This window comes from Hyperolius riggenbachi, chromosome 8 (assembly GCF_040937935.1).
Source record: "Hyperolius riggenbachi isolate aHypRig1 chromosome 8, aHypRig1.pri, whole genome shotgun sequence".
Classification (NCBI taxonomy): domain Eukaryota; kingdom Metazoa; phylum Chordata; class Amphibia; order Anura; family Hyperoliidae; genus Hyperolius; species Hyperolius riggenbachi.
The window spans coordinates 296,929,469-296,941,735 of NC_090653.1; the positions used below are offsets into that span (position 1 = coordinate 296,929,469).

General features: G+C 44.9%; 2 protein-coding genes across 4 annotated transcripts in view; one reads left to right on the forward strand and one right to left on the reverse strand.

Moving 5' to 3' along the window:
• Positions 1 to 12,267, forward strand: part of RALGPS1 (Ral GEF with PH domain and SH3 binding motif 1) — a 574,444-nt gene that overhangs the window by 248,639 nt on the left and 313,538 nt on the right. The gene's annotated exons all lie outside the window — the stretch shown is intronic.
• Positions 1 to 12,267, reverse strand: part of ANGPTL2 (angiopoietin like 2) — a 49,519-nt gene that overhangs the window by 8,692 nt on the left and 28,560 nt on the right. The window contains exon 3 of the mRNA XM_068249197.1: positions 42 to 235. Coding sequence (XP_068105298.1) covers positions 42 to 235 — 194 coding nt within the window. The remainder of the gene's footprint in view (positions 1 to 41; positions 236 to 12,267) is intronic.

Here is a 12,267-nt window from a genome sequence, read left to right on the forward strand (position 1 = left end):
CATTGTCCGTGAATGGAAGCGTTCGGGGACAGTCTACTCACTTTGTAAGTCTCCCAGTTGCGGAAGAAGTTGACCGATCCGTCCACCCTCTTCTGGATGACCGTCCAGCCGCCGGGGTCGTGCCGCTGGTCACACCAAACCTGCATCAACTTGTTGGTGTTGTCTGGCTTCACCAGGTATATGCCGCTGGTGTCATGTCCGTCCTCCAGCGCCTGGAGACAGTCCCTCCATGGACCTGATACAGACAGAACGGGACTTCACTTCTGACAGATAACATGATGGATTTCCTCAATCTAACCGACTACAATTGTATAATAAAATCAGTGCAATTAGTGCAATCCCGGCTTACAGTCAATAAACATTGTCTACTGCTTGGTGAGGAACATTTGTATTCATCACCTGGGATCACGTAGGCTGTGACTAACGTTAGTAAAATACCTGATGTATTCTGGACTTTTTAATTCGTTTTTAAAAGTTTGACTTCCCAGGATGATAAATTTTATCTCAAACTTCCCCAGAATTTAGGAAGACTTTCTGCTACAGAAGGACGGATCTCAGAGAAGGTAGAGTATCCTAACCTTTAGGCCGTTCCTCTGACCCTACAAATGCTGCAACTCAGCTTTGGCTGTAAGGAAGATAGGCAGTCTGCAGTCATTCCTAAAAGTTGTCATTGCAATCTGCTCACTGATTGCCTAGCAACAACCCTCACTGCGTTACCCAGGAGAGGGCTGAGAGTAGATCATTTATGAATAAATCCCTGTAAGGTTTGCTGGATCTCTCATGTCCTCCCATGACCTCAGACCTTCTTAGATGACGACCACAAATGGTCCTACAGAGGAGGACATGAACTCCTCAGGATTGAACTCATTTGCATTCAGATGACAGTGTGATTGGTGGGGTGAGAGTTTTGGGGTCCCAGCGAGGACGTCTTGTGGAAATGCAGACAGATGGAAGCAAGGTGGGGACGTTTCTAACCATACAGCCACAGAGCAGGGCAAGGGATGCATTATTATTATTATTATTATTGTGTATTCAGCTTCGCTACATCAAATATTTATCAGTGAAACATTCATTTTATCCTTTATTCGGAGGCAGTGTACTCACACCTAACTGGAATTATTGTTATTGCTGGACATCAGTTAGATGGTTCCTGGGAAAATAAAAAAGGGCCTTAAGGTGGCCACTAATGATCCAATCTTTTTCATCCAATCTTACCATTTCTAGGTAATATAAGGTAACTGCCTGATGTATCCATTTAGTATTTTCACTTAATTTACCCTTATACTACATAGAATAGGTAAGATTGGATGAAAAAGATTGGATCATTAGTGGCCACCATTAGTCAATGGTCAGGATTAACTTGTGAACTCCTCTGGGGACAGTCAGTGACATGACTATGTATTTTGTAAAGTGCTGCAGAAGATGCCAGTGCTATATAAATACATCATAATAATATGGTAGGACATTAGACTAGGACTATGGTAGGATTAGATTGTGAGCTCCTCTGAGGACAGTCAGTGACATGACTATGTACTCTGTAATGTGCTGCAGAAGATGTCAGTGCTGTATAAATACATAATAATAATATGGTAGGACATTACACTATGACTATGGTAGGATTAGAGTGTGAGCTCCTCTGAGGACAGTCAGTGACATGACTATGTACTCTGTAATGTGCTGCAGGAGATGTCAGTGCTATATAAATGCATAATAATAATATGGTAGGACATTAGACGATGACTATGGTAGGATTAGAGTGTGAGCTCCTCTGAGGACAGTCAGTTACATGACTATGTGCTATGTAATGTGCTGCAGGAGATGTCAGTGCTATATAAATACATAATAATAATATGGTAGGACATTAGCCTATGACTATGGTAGGATTAGAGTGTGAGCTCCTCTGAGGACAGTCAATGACATAACTATGTATTCTGTAATGTGCTGCAGAAGATGTCAGTGCTACATAAATACATAATAATAATATGGTACGACATTAGACTAGGACTATGGTAGGATTAGACTGTGATCTCCTCTGAGGACAGTCAGTGACATGACTATGTACTCTGTAATGTGCTGCAGGAGATGTCTGTGCTATATAAATACATAATAATAATATGGTAGGACATTAGACTATGACTATGGTAGGGTTAGAGTGTGAGCTCCTCTGAGGACAGTCAATGACATAACTATGTATTCTGTAATGTGCTGCAGAAGATGTCAGTGCTATATAAATACATAATAATAATAATATGATAGGACATTAGACTGACTATGGTAGGATTAGAGTGTGAGCTCCTCTGAGGACAGTCAGTGGCATGACTATGTACTCTGTACAGTGCTGCAGGAGATGTCAGTGCTATATAAATGCATAATAATAATATGGTAGGACATTAGACGATGACTATGGTAGGATTAGAGTGTGAGCTCCTCTGAGGACAGTCAGTGACATGACTATGTACTCTGTAATGTGCTGCAGGAGATGTCAGTGCTATATAAATGCATAATAATAATATGATAGGACATTAGACGATGACTGTGGTAGGATTGGAGTGTAAGCTCCTCTGAGGACAGTCAGTGACATGACTATGTACTCTGTAATGTGCTGCAGGAGATGTCAGTGCTATATAAATACATCATAATAATATGGTAGGACATTACACTATGACTATGGTAGGATTAGATTGTGAGCTCTTCTGAGGACAGTCAGTGACATGACTATGTACTCTGTAAAGTGCTGCAGAAGATGTCAGTGCTATATAAATACATAATAATAATATGGTAGGACATTACACTATGACTATGGTAGGATTAGAGTGTGAGCTCCTCTGAGGACAGTCAGTGACATGACTATGTACTCTGTAATTTGCTGCAGAAGATTTCAATGCTATATAAATACATAATAATAATATGGTAGGACATTAGACTATGACTATGGTGGGATTAGACTGTGAGCTCCTCTGAGGACAGTCAGTGACATGACTATGTACTCTGTAATGTGCTGCAGGAGATGTCAGTGCTATATAAATACATAATAATAATATGGTAGGACATTAGACTATGACTATGGTAGGATTAGAGTGTGAGCTCCTCTGAGGACAGTCAGTGACATGACTATGTACCCTGTAATGTGCTGCAGAAGTTGTCAGTGCTATATAAATACATAATAATAATATGGTAGGACATTAGACTATGACTATGGTAGGATTAGATTGTGAGCTCCTCTGAGGACAGTCAGTGACATGACTATGTACTCTGTAATGTGCTGCAGAAGATGTCAGTGCTATATAAATACATAATAATAATAATATGGTAGGACATTACACTATGACTATGGTAGGATTAGTGTGAGCTCCTCTGAGGACAGTCAGTGACATGACTATGTACTCTGTACAGTGCTGCAGAAGATGTCAGTGCTATATAAATGTACAGTAATACACGCACACACGGATAGCCTGTTGTCTGCAGACACAATGTTGTATCCTAGAAGGCATTATTCATTTGAAGATTTGGAGGAACTGAGATCCAGGGACCATATTATTAATGAAAAGGTGTGTGACCGTTTTATTGCAGATGATTGGATTAGGGTCAAGGCTAACCTGTGAAGACTTATACTCAATCAATATTGTAGTATGTATATCCCATATGGAAACAAAATGTCTAGGAATAAAAAAAGGCCTCTATGGATGAATAGAAAGGTTAAAGATAAAATGAAGATGAAAAAGAATGCCTATAAGGTCTTAAAACAGGAGGGGACCGAGGCTGCACTAAGCAATTATAAGGAGTGCAATGAAAATTGTAAAAAAGAAATTAGGCAGGCAAAGATTGAAGCTGAAAAACAAATCGCTAAGGATATCAAATCTAACCCAAAAAAAGTTTTACAAGTACATTAACTCTAAAAAAAGAAAGGTTGACTGTATAGGACTCCTAAAGGATGAGGGGGGGAACTCAATGGTGGATGACCAAGGTAAGGCAGAGTTATTAAATGCTTTCTTTGCTTCTGTCTTCACAAAAGAAACAGCACTGTTGCAAACTACAGAGGCGGAAGTGTCTCAATCTTCTAACTGTAATATTAAATACTTAACGCAGGAAGAAGTGAAGGCAAGACTAAATAAATTAAAAATAGACAAGGCACCTGGCCCGGATGGCATGCATCCTCGGGTCCTAAGGGAATTAAGTTCAGTTATAGCTAAACCCCTTTATCTTATCTTTTGTGACTTTCTTGCAACTGGCAGAGTCCCAGTGGATTGGCGTACAGCCCACGTTTTCCCATTATTTAAGAAGGGCAAAAAATCAGATCCAGGAAATTATAGACCTGTAAGCTTAACATCAGTTGTATGCAAACTATTTGAGGGGTTACTAAGAGATACTATACATGACTTCATAGTAGAAAACAATCTTATTTCTCAGCATCAACATGGGTTTACTAAAGACAGGTCCTGTTTGACTAACATGCTCAGCTTTTATGAGGTAGTGAATGCTAATATGGATATTGGGAATGCTGTAGATGTGATATACTTGGACTTTGCAAAGGCCTTCGACACTGTTCCCCACGAAAGTCTGGTGCAAAAGTTGAGGATGCAAGGACTGGGGAAGAGTCTGTGTTCATGGATAGGGAACTGGCTAATGGACAGAAAACAAAGAGTTGTGGTCAATGGATCGTACTCAAAATGGGAGACTGTTGGCAGTGGGGTCCCACAGGGGTCTGTTCTGGGTCCAGTGCTCTTCAATTTATTTATTAATGACCTAGTGGATGCAGTAGTGAGCAATGTTGCTATTTTTGCAGATGATACAAAATTGTGCAGAATCGTCAACTCTCAGGAAGATAGTGTCATATTGCAACAGGATCTGGATAGGATGGCTATATGGGCACATACATGGCAGATGAAATTCAACGTTGACAAATGTAAAGTCATGCATTTTGGACGTACTAATGGACTAGCACCATACAAAATAAATGGGATACAGTTGGGGACATCAAACTTGGAGAAGGACTTAGGAGTACTCATTGACAACAAGTTAAAGGGATACTGTAGGGGGGTCGGGGGAAAATGAGCTGAACTTACCCAGGGCTTCTAATGGTCCCCCGCAGACATCCTGTGTTGGCGCAGCCACTCACCGATGCTCTGGCCCGCCTCTGGTTCACTTCTGGAATTTCAGGCTTTAAAGTCTGAAAACTACTGCACCTGCGTTGTGGTGTCCTCACTCCCGCTGATGTCACCAGGAGCGTACTGCGCAGGCACAGTATGGTCTGCAACTGCGCAGTACACTCCTGGTGACATCAGCGGGAGCGAGGACACGGCAACGCAGGTACAGTGGTTTTCAGACTTTAAAGTCTGAAATTCCAGAAGTGAACCAGAGGCGGGGCCAGAGCATCGGTGAGTGGCTGCGTGGGCACAGGATGTCTGTGGGGGACCATTAGAAGCCCCGGGTAAGTTCAACTCATTTTCCCCCGACCCCCTACAGTATCCCTTTAAATAATCGTACTTAATGCCAAGCAGCTGCAGCTAAAGCTAACAAAATTTTGGGATGCATTAAACGGGAAATAAAAACTCGAGATGCGAGCATATTATTGCCCCTGTTTAACTCTCTAGTAAGGCCACATCTGGAATATGGAACTCCGTTCTGGGCACCACATTACAAAAAGATATTGCAGTTTTAGAGCAGGTGCAGAGACGAGCTACAAAATTGATACGTGGGATGGAAGGTCTCACTTACCAAGAAAGGTTAGATAAACTGGGTTTATTTAGTCTAGAGAAAAGACGCCTTAGAGGAGATCTAATTAACATGTATAAATACATCAGAGGACAATATAATAGCTTGGCGGATGAGCTTTTTGTCCCTAGGCCTTCTCAAAGGACTAGAGGACATGATCTGCGCATGGAGGAAAAACGTTTTAGCCATTTATTTAGGAAAGGGTTCTTTACAGTAAGAGTGATTAAGATGTGGAATGCATTGCTAAAGGAAGTCGTTATGGCAAACTCTATACCTGCATTTAAAGGGGGCTTAGATGCTTTCCTTGCGTTGAAAGACATCCATGGCTACAATTACTAGGTAATGCCTAATGATGTTGATCCAGGGATTTTATCTGATTGCCATCTGGAGTCGGGAAGGAATTTTTCCCTTTTGGGGCTAATTGGACCATGCCTTGTGGTGGTTTTTTCGCCTACCTCTGGATCAACAGGGATATGTGAGGGAGCAGGCTGGTGTTGTACTTTGTACTGGTTGAACTCGATGGACGTATGTCTTTTTTCAACCAAAATAACTATGTAACTATGTAACATATAAAGGAAGTTACTGGTGCAAACCTATGCCTGGCACAAATGATGCAATTTCCTATCAGATAGAGATGGGTCGAATCGATTATTTCTGACAGGCCCGATCTGATTTCCGATCGTTTTTTTGATCGATTTCCCGATCACTTCTCTACCAAATCAATCAGAAAAACAATTGCAAAATTGAGCGGTGCTGTTGAAATAATCGATTCGACCCATGTATCTGATGGTAAATTGCATCGTGTGTAGCAGGTACAGTAGAACCCCTTTATAATAAACTTCAAAGGACCTGACCGAGTCATTTACTATATCAGGAGTTTACTATATCAGAATTGGCCATACATTGTATATTTATACAAGCTCAGTTCTCGGGTCATGAGGACTAAATTTACTATAGTCAGATGTTTACTATAATAGTTCTACTGTATTAAAGAGACTCTGTAACATTAAAAACCTCCCCTGGGGGGTACTCACCTCGGGTGGGGGAAGCCTCCGGATCCTAATGAGGCTTCCCACGCCGTCCTCTGTCCCACGGGGGTCTCGCTGCAGCCCTCCGAACAGCCGGCGACTGTGCCGACTGTCAGTTCAATATTTACCTTTGCTGGCTCCAGCGGGGGCGCTGTGGCTGCTCTCGGCACCGAACTACACGGAAATACCCGATCTCAGTCGGGTCCGCTCTACTGCGCAGGCGCCGGAAACTTGCGCCTGCGCAGTAGAGCAGACCCGACGGCGATCGGGTATTTCCGCCTACTTCGGTGCCGTCAGAGCGCCTGCGCAGGAGCCAGGAAGGTAAATATTACGTCACCGCTGCACGGAGGGCTGCAGCGAGACCCCTGAGGGATGGAGGACGCCGTGGGAAGCCTCATTAGGATCCTGAGGCTTCCCCCACCCGAGGTGAGTACCCCCCAGGGGACGTTTTGTCGTTACAGTTCCTCTTTAAGCTTTATTTGGAGTTGATGTTGAACTGGACCCTCCACAGTCTTACATAACAGAATAGTTTAGAAATGCTTTTTCTCCAGATATTGGGAAGGAACAGTTAGTTTGTGGAATCCGAGGTCCTGTTTGATTGCCAAGACAAAGACCTCTTTCAACTTTATCCTCCCATGGGAAGATGGCTTCAGGCAAGGCCGCCCTTCAGTGAAAGCAAACTGCAGATATATGCGTTCCATGTGAGGAGCAACATTCTGCACCCTCACACATGTATGGAACCAAAACCACATTCTGAAGCTCTTCACAAAGAATCAGCCAGGATGTCTCTTCAGTAAAACGCTCGTCCTAAACAACCCAATCTGATTACAAGCCACAAAACCCGATGACAGGATGGGCAGGCCCAAAACCGCCAAACCTCAGTAGAGTTTACTGATTAATTGTGCCCTTGTGAGGCAATAGAATTGCATGTGGTGGTTTCCTGGACCCTCTCGAAATAAATTCCTCTATAGAGCACCTGCACTCCTGATTGTTTACATAGAACGTTTTCCATTAATCTGGTTTCTGTAATGCTCGGCCTTCGGTTTCCTTTCCACAAAGTGGTTGTATGTAGAGTTGAGGCAGTTCTTCGTGGGAAGAGAAAGTAAATCAGGCTCTTCGAGAGCTGAATGGACTTCTGGATGCCTGACCTGTCTACTCGATGGTCCTGTAAGAGAGTTCTCCTCCTGCTGACTTTTTACAGCTTCTCTAACCAAAAGATTGTCCTACAAGCAGAGTTGTTCAGCCTCCTCAGAATGATCGACCATTTCAACCAATAATCTAGCATATGTACAGCTTACCCCCGACGGCATACATACTGCAATGCCACTGGTGAGTTGGCCGCAGGAGGAACCGCCGCCGCTTAAATTCCCGGTGGCATAAAATACTATTCCCCCTCCAAGTCATAGAAACTCAGATGGAGAATTAGAGTGGGGACACCAGGAGCCAAATACAGTGTAGTATGTATTGGTAGTTGAAATGAAGTATGATAGAGTAATAAGCTATACTCACAAAGCAGGGTTACCTCCAAGGCAACCACTGGATAGACAGGTGGGGAGATTAGTCCTGACCCCACTCAGGATTAAGAAATCACTCTGTGGATGAAGAAAAAAGGGGGTAACATCCCTCCACCAGTGGTGGGCTTGATATAGTGTAGTATGGATACAGAGGCGCCAAAAGGATAAAAGTATCTAAAACGTTTAAAACATGAGGAGGAAGTGGGGGACTTACCGCCTCCAAGCAGACACAAAGATTGTCAATGTGTTTGTCAAATAGAACAAGTTTATTTGCATAAGCCAGGGGACAATGCAAGGCGTTTCGCAGGTTTGATCCCGCTTCATCAGGCAATAGCAACGGAGCAATAGCATATGTGGTCAGTAGAAGAGTCAGGCACCTCACCTCTACTGACCACATATGCTGTTACTCCGCTGTTATTGCCTGATGAAGCGGGATCAAACCTGCGAAACGTGTTGCATTGTCCCCTGGCTTATGCAAATAAACTTGTTGTATTTTGCAAACACATTGGCAATTTTTGTGTCTGCTTGGAGGAGGTAAGTCCCCCACTTCCTCCTCATGTTTTAAACTTTTTAGATACTTTTATCCTTTTGGCGCCTCTGTATCCATACTACGCCAGAGGGAGAAGTAATTCACAGTCCGGTGATCATCGGAACCCCACATTACCCGTGCGGAGGCTGTGGAGTATAACATTACTGCTATAGCGGCACCGAACTCCACACCCGGCGCCAAAAGCACCGACTTCACCCTGAGGACTTGCTGCAGCTGGTTATTTAACAGTTGTCAGCCAAGTCCCAATGGGTGAAACAAATTGTGTGTGTGGACCTTAAAGGATACCCGAAGTGTCATGTGACATGATGAGATAGACATGGGTATGTACAGTGCCTAGCACACAAATAACTAGGCTGTGTTCCTTTTTTTCTTTCTCTGCCTGAAAGAGTTAAATATCAGGCATGTAAGTGGCTGACTCAGTCCTGACAGGAAGTGACTACAGTGTGACCCTCACTGATAAGAAATTCCAACTATAAAACACTTTCCTAGCAGAAAATGGCTTCTGAGAGCAAGAAAGAGAGAAAAGGGTGAATTTCTTTTCTTCCTTTTCCTGTACGGGCTTCATGTATTCTCCTTCAGAAGTAGTCATTTGCAGTGTGGATGGAAAACAGCCATGGCCCCTTGAAGCGCGCACAAACACGGGCTGGAGAACAGCTAAAACTGATTAGACAGCAGAGCTTTTAGCTGGAGGAGTCACCTCATGCTTGGCGTTCCTCCAGAAGACCTATAGGAAGGGCAAGACGGAGGTCAAAGGTCATCTGACAAAACGCTATATTTTCTTTCCAACTCCCCAGAGGCCTCCGGTACACAATGCCTCTTTCTTCTTTGTGTTTTAAAGATTTGCATTTTTAAACGAAGTAATTTATTCAAGATGTTGGGCCATATCAGAGGTCTGTGAGTCACCTCACCATGGCTGGAGGTCGGCCAACAAAGGTAAATGATATCATTTCTGCAAGCTTTCTTTAGGGATAATTAAATCTAAGTTTGAGGAAATTGTAATTGTGGAGGACGATTATTAGCTCCACATCTCATCCAATTTTAGGAAACCATTTTATGTTAGTTTTGGATTATGTGGATTTGGAGAGGTGGTTTTGGATTGTGTGGATTTTGAGAGGTAGTTTTGGATGGTGGGGATTTGGAAAGGTAGTTTGTGATGGTGAGAGATTGGAGAGTAGTTTTGGATGGTGGGGATTTTGAGAGGTAGTTTTGGATGGTGGGGATTTGGAGAGGTAGTGTTGGATGGTGGGGGTTTGGAGAGGTAGTGTTGGATGGTGGGGGTTTGGAGAGGTAGTGTTGGATGGTGGGGGTTTGGAGAGGTAGTGTTGGATGGTGGGGGTTTGGAAAGGTAATTTGATAGTTGCGGTGGACAGCACCTTGGTCACGTGATTGAGATGTAGAGTCTCTTGGTCATGTGATAGTTGAGATGGATAGTCTCTTGATCATGTGATAGTTGAGATGGATAGTCTCTTGATCATGTGATAGTTGAGGTGGACAGCACTGTGGTCATGTGATTGAGGTGGAAGGCATGCAGCCAGTTGGGGTGACACCTGCAATACCATGAAATCTGTTATAGAAACTGCAGACTTCAAGTATTCTGTACTATGGGCCATCAATCTACCGATGCACTCACCACCCCCGCCGCGTCGGATCGACCAAAATTTTCCGATTTCTGCTCCGATCATAATTTCCATCAATTTCTGACAGAGTCATCAAATCTGCCAGAGTAAATCAAAGTCTGTATGCCTGGCTTTGCGCTGGACTTCAGTGTATTCAGTCTGCTTTCTTCTTTTTGTTCTAGAATGAGAAGTCCTGCAGATGCATCAGCGCTGTGATTCTGCCACAGGAGCGGTTAATACGCAAAGCAGTGACACACGTCTGAGTATCTGAAGTTTGGCGTTTGCGTTGCGCCCGTCTCTTCAATAAAAATTGCAGGAAGCCCATTGCACAACATTAGCCTCATGCCCCAAAACTCACGCTGAGTTATATAATCTGCCTGGGGACACGCCCTCCTGCATCAATGATGTCACCAGCAGAGTGCGAGAGAGTGACATCATGGTACTGCTCTGACCCCGTCCTTATCTGCTAATACACCCGAACCAAGTCTCTTCTACCTCAAACCTGCCGTCGCTACAATCACTGGATAATAATATTCACTTGTTCCAGGTGTGACTCTGCTAGCTGCATGCTTGTTCCAGGTGTGACTCTGCTGGCTGCATGCTTGTTCCAGGTGTGACTGCTGGCTGCATGCTTGTTCCAGGTGTGACTGCTGGCTGCATGCTTGTTCCAGGTGTGACTCCGCTGGCTGCATGCTTGTGTCAGGTGTGTCTCCGCTGGCTGCGTGCTTGTTCCAGGTGTGACTGCTGGCTGCATGCTTGTTCCAGGTGTGACTGCTGGCTGCATGCTTGTTCCAGGTGTTACACTGCTAGCTGCATGCTTGTTCCAGGTGTGACTCCACTGGCTGCATGCTTGTTCCAGGTGTGACTCCGCTGGCTGCATGCTTGTTCCAGGGGTGACTCCACTGGCTGCATGCTTGTTCCAGGTGTGACTTCGCTGGCTGTATGCTTGTTCCAGATGTGACTCCACTGGCTGCATGCTTGTTCCAGGTGTGACTCCACTGGCTGCATGCTTGTTCCAGGGGTGACTCTGCTGGCTGCGTGCTTGTTCCAGGTGTGCCTCTGCTGGCTGCGTGCTTGTTCCAGGTGTGACTCCGCTGGCTGTATGCTTGTTTCAGGTGTGACCCCTGCTGCCTGCATGCTTGTTCCAGGTGTGCCTCTGCTGGTTGCATGCTTGTTCCAGGTGTGCCTCTGCTGGCTGCGTGCTTGTTCCAGGTGTGACTGCTGGCTGCATGCTTGTTCCAGGTGTGACTCCGCTGGCTGCATGCTTGTGTCAGGTGTGTCTCCGCTGGCTGCGTGCTTGTTCCAGGTGTGACTGCTGGCTGCATGCTTGTTCCAGGTGTGACTGCTGGCTGCATGCTTGTTCCAGGTGTGACACTGCTAGCTGCATGCTTGTTCCAGGTGTGACTCCACTGGCTGCATGCTTGTTCCAGGTGTGACTCCGCTGGCTGCATGCTTGTTCCAGGGGTGACTCCACTGGCTGCATGCTTGTTCCAGGTGTGACTTCGCTGGCTGTATGCTTGTTCCAGATGTGACTCCACTGGCTGCATGCTTGTTCCAGGTGTGACTCCACTGGCTGCATGCTTGTTCCAGGGGTGACTCTGCTGGCTGCGTGCTTGTTCCAGGTGTGCCTCTGCTGGCTGCGTGCTTGTTCCAGGTGTGACTCCGCTGGCTGTATGCTTGTTTCAGGTGTGACCCCTGCTGCCTGCATGCTTGTTCCAGGTGTGCCTCTGCTGGTTGCATGCTTGTTCCAGGTGTGCCTCTGCTGGCTGCGTGCTTGTTCCAGGTGTGACTCCGCTGGCTGTATGCTTGTTTCAGGTGTGACCCCTGCTGCCTGCATGCTTGTTCCA